The sequence below is a fragment of the Leguminivora glycinivorella genome, unplaced genomic scaffold, assembly GCF_023078275.1.
Source record: "Leguminivora glycinivorella isolate SPB_JAAS2020 unplaced genomic scaffold, LegGlyc_1.1 Scaffold3, whole genome shotgun sequence".
Classification (NCBI taxonomy): Eukaryota; Metazoa; Arthropoda; class Insecta; order Lepidoptera; family Tortricidae; genus Leguminivora; species Leguminivora glycinivorella.
Window position 1 is genome coordinate 725,125 of NW_025952828.1, and position 18,535 is coordinate 743,659.

The 18,535-nt window shown below is 38.9% G+C and overlaps 1 protein-coding gene across 1 annotated transcript in view; it reads right to left on the reverse strand.

Annotated features, from left to right (window-relative positions):
- Positions 1-10,742: 10,742 nt before the first annotated feature.
- The window catches only part of LOC125242021 (centaurin-gamma-1A-like), a 119,696-nt gene continuing 111,903 nt past the window's right edge, over positions 10,743-18,535 (reverse strand). Inside the window, exons 10-16 of the mRNA XM_048150726.1 lie at positions 17,983-18,174; positions 16,733-16,893; positions 16,071-16,182; positions 15,394-15,511; positions 13,876-13,995; positions 13,227-13,449; positions 10,743-11,729 (exon numbers count right to left, since the gene is read on the reverse strand). Coding sequence (XP_048006683.1) covers positions 11,304-11,729; positions 13,227-13,449; positions 13,876-13,995; positions 15,394-15,511; positions 16,071-16,182; positions 16,733-16,893; positions 17,983-18,174 — 1,352 coding nt within the window. The 3' untranslated portion in view covers positions 10,743-11,303. The remainder of the gene's footprint in view (positions 11,730-13,226; positions 13,450-13,875; positions 13,996-15,393; positions 15,512-16,070; positions 16,183-16,732; positions 16,894-17,982; positions 18,175-18,535) is intronic.

An 18,535-nucleotide genomic window follows, 5' to 3' on the forward strand; every position in this document is an offset into this window, starting at 1 on the left:
ATATTACATGGCCATTTTATTTTTAATTGTCCACCCCACTTTTTGTAACATGGGTATTTTTGACGCGATTTATACTCAGAATCGCGAGGTCTTTCGATCCTGATAGGAGAAAAAAAATGTACCAAGATTTTCATACGTTTTTCAAACCTTCAATTCCGTTACCGCCATACAAAATGTATGAAGAAATGGTAACGAAATGAACGGGACACTTTTTTTCTCTTATTAGAATCGAAAGAGCTCGCGATTCTGAGTGGAAAATCACTTTAAAAAATTGGTTGTCTTGTCTGTAAAGTCGGTTTACGGACGGTAGTTTGACGTGACAACGTCAAACATTACAGAAACGGGACAATCGCTTGCGAAACGGGACAATGACGTCAACTTTTTCGTGCATGCAGCCCGGAGTAACGAGTCATTAGACGTTGTCACGTCAAAAATAAAAAATAAAGTGGGGTGGACAACTTTGATAATAATGGCCCACATTTTTACAAGTTACAAACAACAACTGAACATTCGTATGAATTCTTCCCTGTTTTAGCTTCTACCTAATACTATTTTAATACACTTTCACAATGGTGAAGTAGGCAGTAAGCACCAATATGCAATGGCTGACGGGACACAGCTCCGGTCTAATTGGTAAATTGACTTGTTTTTGACCTCTCTACGCAATACGCATATTGACCAATAAAGGACACGCAAATTGCCCAATATGCATAATGCCAACATGAGCGATCAGACGTAAAAAGACCTACCTTGATAAAATGACCAAATGGAATGTACAAGTTTCTAATAGGGTGGCAACGCGCATGTGACACTGTTTGAGTTGCAGGCGTCCATAGGTTACGGTGACCGCTTTACATCAGGCGGGCCGTATGCTTGTTTGCCACCGACGTAGTATTAAAAAAACCGGCCAAGAGCGTGTCGGGCCACGCTCAGTGTAGGGTTCCGTAGTTTTCCGTATTTTTCTCAAAAACTACTGAACCTATCAAGTTCAAAACAATTTTCCTAGAAAGTGTTTATAAAGTTCTACTTTTGTGATTTTTTTCATATTTTTTAAACATATGATTCAAAAGTTAGAGGGGGGGGACGCACTTTTATTTCCTTTAAGAGCGATTATTTCCGAAAATATTAATATTATCAAAAAACGATCTTAGTAAACCCTTATTCATTTTTAAATACCTATCCAACAATATATCACACGTTGGGGTTGGAATGAAAAAAAATATCAGCCCCCACTTTATATGTAAGGGGGGTACCCTAATAAAACATTTATTTCCATTTTTTATTTTTGCACTTTGTTGGCGTGATTGATATACATATTGTTACCAAATTTCAGCTTTCTAGTGCTAACGGTTACTGAGATTATCCGCGGACGGACGGACGGACGGACGGACAGACAGACATGGCGAAACTATAAGGGTTCCTAGTTGACTACGGAACCCTAAAAAATGAAGAAGTGGTCAGTGGTGAAAACAAAATGGGAATATTACGCTTGGCTTAGGCCTTTGGAGGATGGATTTTGTTTACATTTAAGTTGGCTCTGTCAAAGGAATTTTGTTAGAATAGTTTTCACTTTTTCCTCCTCTTCGTAACACGGAAATGAGACTCGTTTTTTCCCAACAGGAAATTACTCCCAAACATCACAGATATCGATTTTTTGCAGAAAAAAGGCCCTTTCCGAAAGGTGCTTAATGAAATCAACCCATCAACCCCTTTCATTTCAACCCCTTTTGCCAAGAGTGGCACTGAAACTTGGATAGTTCATGTGCTCTGCCTACCCCTTTATGGGATACAGGCGTTATTGTATGTTGTATGTGTGTATGCTAAATGAAATGCTTTTCATTCCATTAAAAAAGGTGTTCTTTAATTACTGGAATTCAAAGAATAAACTAGAACTTTAGTTGATTGAACAAAATTGAAATAGGTACCTCGATGATTTTTTTTACTATAAATTAAATAGTCTTAGGTATTCATTACATTAAATTGTGTTCTTACTTAATGATTTTTTTTTTTTTAATCTTTTATTTTATAGAGGCTTCCGTACACTCGTGGTGACGATGCCAGCCTCATAGGAGATTTCACATGTGTACCTAACGCTCAGATCTTAGTGCGAGATATTTTTTAAAATACGTAAATATTTTCTCAGCCTCTTTTGACAAAGGCTGTGAAAGCCAGATATTTAGGGATAAGGCACTATCTAACATATCGCCTAAAATGTTTCTCCGCTCATCTAGATATCCGGTGCATTCTATAAATATGTGGACTAAGTCTTCTATTTTGTTGCAATACTCACAGAGGTTTGTATCCTTTTTCTTCATGAGGTGATAAAATTTATTACATGGTATATGTCCCGAACGCAGGCGTAGTGCACATGTTACCATCTCCCTAGTGACTCTGGCACCATCAAACCATGGAATCCAACCAGGTCGTCCTTGAACACTACTGTACCATATACCCAGGGCCGGATTAAGGGTAGAGCGAGTGGAGCGGCCGCTCTAGGCGCCGAATGGTAAGGGGGCGCCAAAATCGTCATTGCGTAGGCGCACAAATAGCCCAGAATGGCGAAAGGAGCCGGAAATTAATTTTATTCAGCTATTGAAAATCTAGATTTGTGATTGTGATGCAGATTATCTGAAAAGTAGCACCATGTACAGCATTCATAAGGTGGGAGCTGTTGCTAGGGTACCGTGAAAGATGTTTCTAGCTCTAGACGAACCACATTGTTGCGAGACTTGTGAGGCCGAACTACAAACTCAAAGTTACGGCGCTATCCAAACGCTTAGTGTTTATCCACAATCCAAAGCGGAGTTCCTCTTAAAGTCAAAGATCTGGGCATTGCTTTTCTCTCCCATGCCTTGTCTTGGCCCTGAACTGAAGCTCAAATCCTACTGTTCTTGGTCTGCCAGAGCTTGGTTTTTGACCTCTTTTGTTTCATCAGTCATTTATTCTTGTTCTAGTGAACTAGTGAATACGCCGCGCAGGAAAGCTTTAACCTCGCATACGTTTTTCCTATGAAAGATAAGGGCTTATTAGATCCCCCTCCTCCTCCCCCATAAATAATAGGAAAAAAATTTCTACTTCCATCTACTACGAATACATGTGATATATGTTAGTTAAATACTTAGCCAAATGGTTGTGAGGTGTCAGACGGACACAGCGAATCTATAAGGATGGCGTTTTGGCTTCGGACCCCAAAAAAATTTAAACAAGGGGGCGCCAAAACAGTATCTCGCTCTACCCTGATCGAGTGCGCGGGCCGGCGCTGCATATACCCTTTACAACAGAATCTTCGAATTTCCTCTTCCATTTTTCTAAGCATATGGTTCTTACTTTCGGTATTAATTCTGTTGCATAGGGTTTACAACCAAGGTCTGTTCCTTTAAAAATAGATTCATTTGCCATGCCGTCAACAATTTCGTTACCTCTAATACCTACGTGTGAAGGAATCCACTGGATTTTTATACTTATGTTTTTATGTTGTAAATCATTTATGATTTTTAGTGCTTGGTAGGCAATCGACATTCCTCGGTTGCCCGAGACACATCGAGCCAGGTGTTGTAGTGCACTCTTTGAATCTGATAAAATGACAATATCTTGAGTGTTTGATAGTTCCTTGTAATAATCTAAGGCTTTTGCGATAGCCAATAATTCAGCTCTCATTATGCAAGACTCTTTAGCTAACTTAAATTGTCTATTTAATTTCTTTTGTGGATCAAAAAATGCACTACCAACACCAAACGAGGATTTAGATCCATCTGTATACAATTTATAAAAGGAATTATATTTAAAGAAGAAAAGTCCCATCGCTGTTTCGCTCCAATGTATGGCCGCCGCTCACCGCTGTCGCGCTTAGACCAATGTCGTGGCTGAGCCGTTAGACTAACAGCCCAGGGTGGCTAGCCTGGCCCCGTAGCCGAATGGCATTTCTCCGACGCCAAACGAAAGCGATACGCCGCTGGCTCAGTCGCGCCAATACGCAAGCGCGATAGAGATAGATATCTACTAGCGCTTCGTTTCGTGAGCGTTTCGTGAGCGATTGTGCCATTCGGCTAGCCACCCTGAGCCGCCAGACCTTCCTATTTTCTCTAGGACGAAACTTTGGGATAATGTAGAGCTCGTATCGACGTTTTTTTTTTTATGGGATAGGAGGCAAACGAGCAGACAGGTCGCCTGATGGTAAGCGATCACCGCCGCCCATGGACACCCGAAACACCAGAGGTGTTGGAGGTGCGTTGCCGGCCTTTAAATTGGGTGTACGCTCTTTTCTTGAAGATTTGAAGGTCGTATCGGTCCGGAAATACCGCAGGCGACAATTCATTCCACAGTTTAGCTGTGCGGGGCAGGAAGTTTCTGGAGAAACGCACAGTTGAGGACTGCCAGATGTTTGCATATTAGCTACTTCGGCCCGGCGGCCATTTTGAACCCCCGACGCAAAAACGACAGTGTTATAAATTTGACGGGTCTGTCTGTCTGTGGCATCGTAGCTCTCAAACGGATGAACCGATTTTGATTTAGTTTTTTTTTTGTTTTGAATTAGTCAGGAGTGTTTTTAGCCACGTTTCATGAAAATCTATCTTTTCATATTTTTTTTGCTATTAAGGTTTTTTTAAGTGGACCTAGCACTAGGCCGGGAAAACGCTAGGTTGAAGGTTTTTTTTTTAAACGGCTACTGGGCCTGGCTTTAATAGAGGTTGGTGTATAAAAAAACTTACGAAATCGTGTTCATACACTTTATTTTCACAAGATAGAGAACATCAACAAATCTCTTAAGAATTACATTAACGAAAGACTAAAGGGGAACCCCAGCTGCATACGTTATTTATTTACAAGCTCTTTGGCTATACAAAAGAAAATATACACAGAAACCATATAAAATAATATACAATAAAATTGCGAACCGAACGGCGAAATAACGAATTTAAAATTATCAATAAAATTTCAACATTTAAAAATATTTTTAAAAATACATGTACAGAAAGTGCAAGTAAATACTAATGTGCATTTTTTACATTTTCGAATACTGACGTCGGTAAACGATTTATTGCTATAATTTACAGAAAAAACTTATTAGCTTTAATATAAACAAGATATTGAAAATACTAGATTTGATGAAAAATGTGTAAGTACCTAATAAGTCAAATTAGTCCTAGACCGAGAGAAAGCGTCGGAAATTCCATCTGATTTTATGAAAAAAACAAAACTCCGCCATAAGGAATGACATTTTAAGTTCCACCCGGTTCACTTTACTGAAATCAGCACCATTTCGTTTTCTTTTAAATGAGTCAAACAAATTGTCAAATTCTAACAAACCATTTCGACACAATTCTGCAAACCTACTGATAACAGACTACCATTTCTACATTTTCTAAGTTATCTATGTAACAAACAATCTTCCCACAGTAAAAAAACTGTTCTAAAGCCTTTTGACCAATGCTGCCTAAGATGTAATATCTGACATGTACATGACAGATACACTTGAAAATTATAGTATTATCTAGACATCAGTGGTCCTAAGGTAACATTTTTAAACAAGTTATCAAACCATGTCATTTTGTACAGTCAACCAATTGGAACCTTACAACCCTAAGCCTACAACCATGTCAAAATGACAAGCAGTAAGAGATTTCTTAGAATCCGATTTATAACGTCACTATGACATAGTTCTACAGTGGCCTAGGGTTCCAATTCGTTGACTGTACATGAAGTCATGTGTTGGCTATTATATCGTATCTACATGATTTGTGCTGAAATCATGATTAAGAAATTGAATTAAAGGGTAGAAATTTTAACTTTTTAAGACTTTCGCCCCACACTAGTGAAACTTCGATTAAAAATCTAACATTACTGCAAAACCGACAATTATCAAAATTGAGAAGCTTTTAAAAAAATGCACAAATTACAAAATAATCTACGAATCGCTGATTAATCCTAATAGATGCATACGAAGTACTTTACATTTAAAAACGCCTCATAGTCTAGGAGCCGGTCGTGAAAATAGTTTATTTTAGCTAGCTCCCGGACTATGCCGCGTAGAAGCGTTTAACTACCTAGAGTAGGCACAGAAGGGTTCAGTACATTTGGCTTATTAAGGGAAACCTTAGGAATATCACATCGACTATTTTAAACCCTGGGATATTCTTTTTAATATAACTTGGCATGAGAACATAATTACCAATATGTAATGCGTATCATTTATTAAGGTCAATACGGGTAAGTGTGTCATAAGTGGAAAGTGTGTCTGGCCTTCACATTTGGCCTATTTAAACCAATGATAAGTGTTTATTGAGAGTTCATACGTTTACCGTTAACTGTGGATATAACAGGCCTTTGCATCTATAACAGATGATTCAAGCAGCATCCTTGCGACACTTACGTTCGTGACTGTATAACCCAATTCGAGAGAGGATCCCTCGTCCGCACACACGGCAAATGTAAGCTCCCCCACATGGGCGGGGGTTAGAGGCCTGCTCGTGACGCCTCATGCGTTTATCATTTTATTTATTTAATATCTGGGCGACCGAGCTTCGCTCGGTTCTATTTTAATATATCACGTCTTTAGATAAAAAAAAAACTCTTATAAATACAAAAACAAAAAAAAAGACAAAAAACAAAAACTTAATTTCTGGCCGGGATTCGAAACCCTGACACCTACGATCTATCTGCGTACATTAGACCGACCTCGTGCGACTGAGCTACGCGGAATCGATGCGCGCGCGGCGAAATTAAGGACCATATTTTACGTTTACAAATGCGAAAGAAAAACTCATGAAAACTCGAAAATTCGCGTTTTCCGGGATCTAAGGCTACGCTAGATCGATTTTTCACCCCGAAAACCCCCACAAAACAAATTTCAGCGAAATCGTTAGAGCGGTTTCCGAGATCGTCGGTATATATAAATAAATAAATAAATAAATAAATAAATAAATAAATAAATATACAAGAATTGCTCGTTTAATAGTATAAGATTTATTTTATTTTATTTTTATTTTTTATTAATAGGTACAATAACATAATGCAGGCAAACAACATTGTAAATTATTCCTTACATTAGCAACTTATACACCGTGTTTCCGGTATCACTCAAAACCTCAGACACCCCAACTGATTTTTATTTTTTTAAACTCATCTAGAGTATTCATCTTTTAATCTGATGGTTACTTTTTTTTTAATTGAATTTTTAATTTTTTGTACAGTTCTACTTGACTTTTAGCTCTACACTCAATAAAATAATTGCTAACTTCCACCATAAACCACAAAACTATTTATTTGTGTACGTTACTGCAGCGACATAAGGTTTACCAATAGACAGCTAAGATGTCACTGTAAAACACTTTAAAGCTTTGTCACAGTAAACTTCAAATTGGACAGGTAATCAAATTTAAACCCAATGTTTAAAATGACATGGTTGTAATTAGGTACGAGTTCAATTTGTTATGACTTATGATAAACATTAAGATTAAACTGACAAACAACGTCAAACTCGTAGCGAAAAAATAATCGTCCAAGTAACCAGCCAGTATTAATACCCCTAAATACTGAAAAAGGTAAACAACCTCTAGCAATGCGATATACACAATGTTGTCTTACGAGTACAATAGAATAGGCACGTAAAAAATAACTAATAATACAAATTTAAATAAAAATATTACCCCCATCAAGATATAGCTGAATCGATTCTACTCTCGATTCTGAACAAACTGTTTTCAGGTTTTTAGTGTTAAGTGAAACACGGTGTATATTACTTACATTACGATTACAATTGTACACAGCATTATAATAAAAAACATTTTAGCGCTAAATACATTTTTCACAAATGAAAAGGTCGACAATAGTTGAGTTTAAAAAAAAAATACAATCAAATGTTAATCACTTACTTTTAACTGTGAATAGCAAGTAGCAAAAGTATTTACTCACAAAAACACTTGTGACTGAGTAAAAAGGTCAAATTTGAAGGCCACAAGCCCTTATGACACACTTACCCGTATTGAACTTACGTAAAATATTTAATAGTTTGACACTAACATATTCATTACCATCTACTTTTCTATACATGTCGCTCGTACTAATATGCCAATATGGGCGATATGCAAGCAAAAATAACTTACAAATGTAGTGCGGCATTTTCCTTTGTACTTTGGAAACTCACGAATGTGTCATAAATACCCTTCAGTCAGTCTCAGTACAAGTTCTAACGTTGGCCAAACTAGCACGACAAAATACGAACGTTTCCGAGAAAATATCATGGAAAACAATAGGCTAGTTTCCTACTAGTCAAATCAGTTTTTTTTTAATAACTGTCAAAACGATTTGCTATTATGGGATTACTATGAAATACTGAGGAGTGACGTCACGGTCAATTCATTTACTTTATATCTTTCTCTTTGACTTATTAAATAGAAGTTATGTTTAAACATAACTACTGTCCATATTTTTCTTCTAATTATGTTTTAAGTATAGGAACAGCCTATTATGCATTTGTATAATACGCTAGCGGTATGTACCTGTTGTTATAAGAAATCATGCCAAGTAACATTAAAAAGATAAAATTGAAGTCAGTTAAGAGTGCAATCATGAGTGCTATGTATTTTTTAAATTTAAATTTCTGAAGTACAGTCAGAGTCAAATACATTGTAATGGCCAAAGCGGCAAATATATCTTAACACACCTTTGTTAGCATAATAATAAAGATCTGTCCTCACCTGTTTGACGCAGACTGTACGTATAAATACCCAGAATAACACCCTTAACCACGTGAAACAATGGAATGTAACGTCAATATTAATAAATAATTCAAAAATAAGTGAATTAAGTACCCAAGGGTAAGCGATTTACCACTAAATTTACCCTAAAATTACCCTACAAAATAGCATTGAGCTGAGATCTTGTACCTAATTATTTGCGCGTTTCTATCAAAAAAGGGTTCTTATGCGTCAGACCAAATAAGGATGTTCCACAGAAGAAAGGTCAGATAGTCAGATATGCCGGGCGGTTTGTATCGAATACACCTTTTGCAAGTTCTTGAACCTTACACACTTAAGTTTTTAAAATTAAATGGCCTCAGTCCATGGGGACTATTTTGCCAGTGTCAAGGTGATATAAGCTAATTGTTATTGATTTTGGTACGGTAAGTACGACAGTGTACGGTGAGTTAGCACTTGTAAATTGATAGCTAGATTTTACTACACGTGGATTACCGGCCGTTGACGACAAAAAAGTGGCTAAACGCGTTTCGAGATTAATTCTTCATCAGCTCACTATAACATTAGTTTACTGCATAAGAAGCTATCGATATTACACTTTTAAACAACATTAATGAGCAAAAGAGAAAGAAATTATTCATGACACGACCGCTAGGCGCTAAGATGGCGTTCGAATAGGAAGTCCATCAACACACTTGTAGATGAACGCTAGTGGGCAATACACGCGCATCATTTCCATTTCTGTTTACATGCGAACGACTAGCAAGTCGTGTCGTGTCATCACGCACGCACACAACGACAACTGTACGCTCAATATCCTCTCTAGTATTATATTCTCCGAGGGTTTTTCTGTTATTATTTCGTATGCAAAACGTTGTTATTTCAGTTGAAGTATAAGAATCCTTTTGTGACAGAAACGCGTTTTACGTATTAAAATTTATAATCTATGGTTGTATTCCTTAGTAATGTTACCAGATTTACAACGTAGAGTATTATATTTTAGCTCTGTATGTGATGTATGTGAATATTGATGGAACAGTACAGTCATTAAACTCATTGTAGGTAAAAACCGTGAACGCACAAGTCACGCAGGCGGTGTGACGTATCTCATAGCCATCTGTATATTACAACGCAGATCGACATCTTGACGCTTGACAAGGGTTTTTTCGATTATATTGTCAATAAATGTAAACCTTTTAGTATGATATAGGTTCAGAACTCTAGTTTGAAGTAGGTGTTACAAATCGATGGCTATGTAACTCAATCCTTTATAGTTCTTATTACTCAACTGGTATAATAATCGTTTTAGGGTCCCCCCACATCTGGCGTCTCGCGAGCGTAGCGTCGGGCCAACTGTATGGTAAAGTCTAACGCCGCGTCGTCTTTTTTCATACAGTCGGCCCGACGCTACGCTCGCGAGACGCCAGATGTGGGGGGACCCTAAATAATCAGATGTGCGATATCAGTTTGTGTCGCACGATTGCTCTTAAATATACAAAATTAAGTTTTATTTGTAGGTTACGACTTTCGATTTCTTACGATGTATTTAATGACTGTAAAACTGTATAGCTAAACTACTATTGCACGGTTATAAGTGAAAACATCAACATTTACGTTTGCGCCACATTTTGGAAGAAGAAACAGCTTTTTCTCTATTTATTACTTTTAAACGGTCTTTACACGGTATTATAACTTTGGTTGTACTAAAATGCAACCTAAAATGTAAAACTAACAGTTTTGTTGTACATCTATGATAATAATCTAACCGCAAATTTGATAACCGAATTAGATAAAGCTTGACAAAAAATGACTACGCGCCATCTTGCGGAATTTCATTAGAACTATTTTCTTCATACTAAACTGAACTGTCACTCTATACATAAGAATAACAGCGCCCTCCTGACAATAGTCATATATTTCTGGCCAAGCTTTAGTTCTGTAATCGTCCTTAGACAGCCTTGTTATAGGTGAAAAACTTAATAAAGTCACCTGTTGTATGTGTGAGTGACGTGTTCGAATAGGCGTTTGTTTTGTTTCTAATTTTAAATATGTGTTATCTATTCGAACACGTCACTCACACATACAACAGGTGACTTTCTTATGTTTTTCACCTATACCCCATAATGTAAAGTGCCTCCATCTTTTCAGTTGTCAAATTTACTTCAGATATTAGTTTTGTTTTGTCTATGCATTTGACCGGAAGTCACAGGAGAGACAGTTCAACAATATCTATTTATCAATCAAGATATTTACAGTATAAAGTCAATGATAACAGTTACTCTGTTACAAAATTCCTAAATTCGAATCAACACCGATAACCAGAAAGAGACCTAACATTACATTCGTATATCTCCGTCCTTTTCCAACGAATTCGTATTTTAATACAAAAATGCGGATATATTAGTCTAAAAACGGAACAAAAAATTTGAACTATCGGATATGTGATAAATTAGGGCTATACACTTCTACCTACCTCTAACGGGTATAATTTAAGTATCTCCAAATTGACAGATAAAATTCACTTATAATTTCGTTAATCATTTATTTAAACACATCCTAACCGAACGAAAAATAAATTACATACCAACAAATACGGTAACATAGAAATTAAACGATACTCCCACACTTTCCGTTGGTCAGCGACAGATTGCCGCCTAAGCCTCCGAGGGACGATCCCCTCCCTAGAGTTCCATGGCTGAAACCGTTACTTTCGTATCCGTTCATGTACTGGTTGTTCTGTAAGCCGATGAGAAGTTCGACTAGGGCATTGGCCGCGCTCTGAGCGTTGAGAAGTTCGAAGATAATGCAATTGCACTCCGGTTCGGGGTTCTTAAGATTACTCTTGTTGGAGGAGTTGGAGCTTGTATTAGAAGCGTTGTCTGCAGGTTGTGGGGGGTTGGGGTGGAGGGGGCAGAGCAGCTGCAGGTGCTTGGGGTAGTGGGGGGGGACGCCGGAGAGGTGGTTGGCGGCGGCGCGCGCGTAGAACACGCACGTGTGCCCGTCCGCGTCGGGGTAGTTCGGGTTGCCGTTGTGCTGGAAGAGAGGAAAATGATTATTAGATAAAGATAATCTGGAAAGATAACATAGTTTCAGTTGCTGGAAACCATTGGCCCCGCCTGGCTCAGAAATAGAAGCGACTGGCACGAGATGGGGAGGCCTTCGTTCAGAAATGGATGATCCCCAATTAGAATTAGGTTTAAGTTTACTTATATTTTAGGTCTTGAATTAATATACACTTTTCTTTACTTTATATGATAATATTGATAATTTGTAATGTGCATAGGTACTTTTTGGGGAATAAAGGCTATTTCTATTTTTTATTTTATTTTATTTAAAAATAATCTATTTGTATTACTGTCGACCGAATCTTGTCACGAAATTCAAATTTTCTATGGATGATAAACTTTCGCCCCTGTGAGGTTTTCGATATTTTCGCCGATGTTGAGGTTTATAACCTAACCACAAAATTAAAATTTTGAAAAACCCCCGACCGCGACATAGTGGACCAATTTTCATAAAACATGGCTCCCGACTAACTCGGTTTTCAAACAAAAAAAAAACTAAACATAAATCGGTTCATTCGTTCGGGATCTACGATACCACAGACAGACAGAGATACGTCAAACTTATAATAAACGCGTCAATTTTGCGTCGGGGTTGATTAAATCGCGCGCTTCATGAAGACTATCGGCCGGTTGCCGCCTTTTATTTAGTGATAAAATTCGGTTGACCGTCTTTATTGAATAGGAATTTGGGACACTTAAAGTTTGTAATTATATCGTTACATTTTTAATAGATTAAAACACATTATTACAAAACAGGGTTTTTCACAATAAACCACTAGTTTACTAATTTAAGCAACTGCATAGTGGACAACAGTAGTCCTTTTAAAGTTTGGTCGTTCAACGGGAAGAAGTACCCTTTATTTTTCAAAGGCGACGCTTTTTCAGCAGAGTTGGGTGGTAGATATCTCTAGACCCAGAACAATCTTATCTAATTTCTCTGCAAGAAGCTATTAAGGAAAGATTGTACTCCAGTGGAGACTTGAGAACCTTCAGTGAGAACAATACAATACAATACAAATACTCTTTATTGCACACCTCAATACACGAAACAACATAGCAAGTATAAACAACAACTTAAGAGGTAAAACAAGAGGCGGTCTTATCGCTAAAGAGCGATCTCTTCCAGACAACCTAGGTAGTGGAGAATAATAAATTTAACCTTGTAAGTAGGTGTACTAAATGTAGACTTAGAGGAAATCTAGCACAAACTTACTTGAGAACCTTAGTCTATCTCTTCGACAGTTAAGTCCTGGTATTACTTACCCATATCAACAGCTGTGCAGCAGGCAACTGTCCCGCGGCTCTCAAAGCCAGCGCCCATTCAGCAGGCGTGAGTGCTCTTAAAGCTCGGCCACACATGCGCGTTTTGAGAGCGTAGGCGGAGCGTTAGCGTAGCGTCAGCGGAGTACATTGATAGCGGTGCATTAGTCCGTCTCTTAGACAGTGCCTGATGTATGATACTTACCCATATAAGCAACTGTGCAGCAGGTAATTGCCCCGCTGCCGCCGCGGCTCTCAAGGCCAGCGCCCGTTCAGCGGGCGTGGGTGCCCTCGGCGCCGGTACTGCCAGCATCCGCGCTAGAGAACAAATGGCTCCACGAGACGAGGCTGTGAGGAGGGATTCCACGCCGGTGGGTACTTCAGTGGAGGAAAGGAACGCTCGGCGTTCGTATTTTAGACGGATCCACCTGGAAACAATGATAGCTGTTATTAAATTGCTCAAATAAGGCGCATAGCACACTAGATCCGATTCGCGCATGGTTCCCGACTTCCTAAGTTTAACCGAAATAACGTTACTCATAGTACTCATACTCAATACTTTATTGCGTTTAATGTATAAGAGCTGTTTCCCCATAGGACTATACCATACTGTAGCTACGCGTGTGCATATGCGTAATAAGCACATATCGCTGTTTTTACATCGGTACATTTTTTTAACTCATATAACGTTATGCGCATACTGTGTGAACAGAACTTGATGTGCCTAAAATTTAGTAGAAAAAGGAAATATCCTAAAAAAATACTTTTACTACACGAATAAGTCGAACAACATAATTAAATTAAAGGGGAATAACAACAACACAAGGGGACCAGTTGAATTAAAATGTAATTACCTTTCTTTCTCTTCCCGACTTGAAGACGCGATAGGTTTGATGTGCCCCCGAAGGTCTGCCTCCCAAATATTGTTCGCCAGCGAGTTACCCATTGACACCATTACGCTCACGTGACCCAATCTGCAAAGAGAACACAATTTAGCCTATACATTTAGATTTACCAGATTTGGCAGTCGCTTTCGTAAAAATAGTGCCTACGCCAAATCTCGGGATTAGTTGTCAAAACGTTAGTTGTAAATTAAATACTATCTGTGCACACATGTTTAGAGTTATAGGCCAGCTCAGTACTTTAGTAAAATTGTAATGTATTTTTCTATTAATGTCTATTAACTTGTTTTGTGAGCCAAATAAATAAATTAAAAATTAAATTAAATTAAAACGGACCCCAGGCCACACCTCGGACACTGGCCGTCAAATATATGAAAGAGGTGCGTTCTTAGCACACAATCTAAGCACGTGTAGGTGAACGCGTACTAAGCTTGTATGAGTGAAATATGACAGGTCGACTGTTCGTGTTATTGACAGGCGGTAACTGTGAGGTAACCGAGAGGGGGTGGGTGGCACTTTCAGCGGGGAGCGGGAGTGGCCATACTGTACGATAGTACTCTTTATTATACTGTGCCCAGGCTCCCATGAGTCGTGGCAAATGCCGGATAATGCAAGGAGGATGATGACATGTAGATTTACCGTTAGGTAAATTAAATCCTGACTTACAGTTAGTTACGTTTTAGAAACAATAAATTAACCGTTTCTGTGCGGATGACACGCCTGGCGTGTCATAGAGATTTTTTTACGTGTGGCGTTTGACACGCCACAGCGTAAAGTTTTCGAAAATGGAACACGCAACTAATCGATTACCATGGATAAGGTGGGAAAACGCCGACAACAGGGTCGAGTGGAAAAAACGAGGGGAGGCTTTTGCCCAGCGTGGAACACTAAAGAGGCTAATAAAAAAAAATAAACCACGCCAATTTTCAAAAAATATCAGTCTAGCATCATTAGTGTTGTCAGTTCGGAAACTAATTGCAACATCTATACTTTATTGGGGCATATAACCGGTCCAGTACTTTTTACAGCCCAGATAGGTAGGTTCTAGATTTCGGGTTGTAGTTTGAACACTGTTACTGTAATCTACTGAACCTTTGACAGGTATAATAGGTAGACTAGTGCAGTGATAAGTATTACTACATGAATCGGTAATGTTTAGTGGTTGATTTCATGATAGTGTCCTTTATTTTCTAGATTTTTTTTTGTATAATCAATCTGTTTCGTTTGGAATTTTTGAGAGAAAAGAGAGTTAGTGAATAAAAAGGCCAATCTGAGAAGATTTCTACCATTAATTTTAAGTATCGATATCACTATTTGCAATCCCTAAACGTTTTATCAGTTGTTTACGTAAAATTTGCTCTGGCGTGTGAGTGAGCGTCTTGGCGGACAGGGCCCGGCGGCCAAAAGGTTAATGACTTATCTATCTATCTATCTATCTATCTAATGTATACAAGTATGCAGAGTACTTACGGCCATTCGTCCAGATCTAATGAGCGTACTCGCGAGATGTGAGATCCGAGATTTCGGTGAATGCCGGAGCACTCTATGCAGATTAACACACCAAGGTTCAAGCTCGCCCAGTCAGGATCTGTGAATTAGAAATAAACAATACTTGATTGTACACGTTAAAGGGTGTATCGCTTTGGGATTTCTATAGAAAACTTGCTGCCCTCAAGAGCAGTGCTCAATCTACAGTCAGCATAATGTCATCATCTCTGCAAATGTATCTTTAGCCCGGGGCCATAAGACAAAACACACTTTGTGACCCTCAAAAAAGAAGTTTAAAACTTTATGACCCTTAAGAGATACAGCTGTCTTAGTTGACAAAAAAAAATATTTTCTTTAGGAAAACAACCTTCTATTCTCCCTTCCATTTTGTTTACCTGTTCCCTAAATCGAATACTTTAAATTAATTCGTATATATCACGATTATAAGTAGATAAATGCTGCCCCTTTTGACTTAGTGCGTTTTCACAATATCCGATCCGATATCGGATTTAGGACAGACATCCTATATAAAGGCGCAATCTATGACATTCTTCTTACATCCGATATCGGATCGGATAATGTGAAAACGCTCGGGAACGTAAGTCTGTGTTAGATGATTAGAGGTCTCATTGTTGACAATCATTCAAAATTCAACATACCATTGGCCCCACAATCTGCGCACTTGTCGTTCCCATGGACCCGTCGAATATAATACGTGGCGCGAACATCGCCTGTAGAATTGGCGCCCGTTGGCGCTGGTAATCGGGACGTCTGTAACAATCACACATGGTGTTATAGTTCTTTTCTACTCTCGTATTGTCATTCGTCATTTACAGGGTCGTGTATAGATCTTTAAAATCCTACATTAAACATGTCAAGATAAGTCTATAGAGTGTATTCCCCTAAAACGCATTAGTAACAGTGTGTTTTTGGGTTTTAACGTACTGTGTTACATTGCTACCAACTTAACAAAAAAAAAAAAAAAAGACATGTGAACCGTAGACATGTTTTTTTCAAGCTGTCAATTTTTGTGTCAATATCCAGGAAACAGGGTATTTCTTCACCCTCCCTTGTAGCGAAGCCAGTACCTGCGTTTCTATAGCGCAAACCCAAGCGACTCTCACGGCATCTAGTGAACGATAAGAGAAACTAAAGTTACTCACCCTCCCCTGTAGCGAGGCCAGCATCTGCGCCTCCACGGCGCACACCCAGGCATCTCTCTCTGCGGCTGCGGCCTACCTCCCAGCGACACTATTGTGAACTCGCACGACGCGCCACCGTCACCATCTAGTGGACGAAAAGAGAAACTACAGTAACGTACCCTTCCTTGCAGCGAAGCCAGTATCTGCGCCTCCACAGCGCACACCCAGGCGTCTCTCTCGGCGGCGGCGGCCGCGCCGCTAGCGCCACCTACTTCCCAGCGCCAGCGCTTGCCGTCCAGCGACACTATGGTGAACTCGCACGACGCGCCGCTCTCGCCATCTAGTGAACAAAAAAGGAACTATGATTAGCCATTCCACGGCATAAAACCAGTAATAACACTGCTAACAATCGTACGCCGCGCCGATGTGCGCACAAGCGCGCCACTCGCACGCAAAACATGCAAGCGAATTCGGATTTCCTCGGATGAGTGTGTGAGTAGGACAGGTCAGTTCACTAGGGCCGGCACGAATGAAACGAATGGATAAATGAAAATATGCATGTCTGTATTGTCTGTGACAGATTAATCAATAAAACGGTAGCTCTTATCATTTCTGCAATATCACAATTTCGTGTTCTTTCAACCCCTTTTTGCCAAGCGTGACACTGAAACTTGGTAGATAGAACACATGAACGTTCTGTCTACCCCTTTAAGGGATACAGGCATGATTGTATTGTATGTATGTATGTATGTTATCAGTTACATATTGATACAGGTGGCCTCATACAAAGTTTTGTTCATTCCATTTATGCCAGCTATCGTGAATACAAAATATTCCTAAAGAATGTAGAATAAATGGGAAATGAATGTATATTCTACTGAAACATGAAATATTGTTAGAAGATTAAACATATCTTCTAAATATATACATACATACATACATATAATCACGCATGTATCCCATAAAGGGGTAGGCAGAGCACATGAACTACTAAGTTTCAGTGCCACTCTTGGCAAAAAGGGGTTGAAAGAAATCCAAATTGTGACATTACAGTGACAGGTTGCCAGCCTCTTGCCTACGCCACAATTTAACCCATATCCCACAGTCGACTTCTACGACACCCACAGGAAGAAAGGGGGTGGTAAATTCTTAACCCGTCACCACACGGATCACGGATCTAAATATATATGTAAAAGAACAAACTGACTGACTGACATATCAATGCACTGCCGAAACCGCTGGTCCAAGAGATTCCAAATCTGACATGTAGGTTCCTGTATATATAGAGGAGCACTAAGAAAGGATTTTCAAAATTCACCTTCTAAGGGGGTGATATGATATGGGGGTCCAAAGTTTGTACGGGAAAACAAGATTAGATTAGTACGAGGACGAAGCCACAGGAAAAAGCTAGTATAGCAATAAAACTAACCTTCATCTCCGTCTTTCTTCACACCGCTACTCTTCATCCGCCTATGCCGCTTCTTGACATGCGGCGTGTCTTTATCGCCATTAGCCTCAGCCTCAGACGCAAGCGATTGCCGACTCGACGCCGGCTCTTTGAGCGTGTCAAACGCAGACATCAACGCCTTGTCTGTCACGCGGACTGGTTTCTCTTTGTATCCTGGAATTCAAAGAAATTAGGTTTAGCTTCAAATTCTTGGATTATAACATATTTATAAATAAAAGGAAAAATGGAAAAATTCACACTTCCGGCAGAACACCGACTGAATGTTGTAACTACCAGAAAATGTATGACAAATTATTTATTTACGTTTTTAAAAATCGGAAATAGTAACCCTTAATTAGGCATGAGAATGGCATGAAAATTCAAAGTAGGTTGGGAAATATACTCTTTAAGCCCAATTAATAATAATATACTTTATTGTACACCACTTATTGACAAGGAGATTACAAACGGATAAATATGGATGGTAATAAACAACTGTAATGGACTATTCATAGCATGAAAGATCAACAGATGC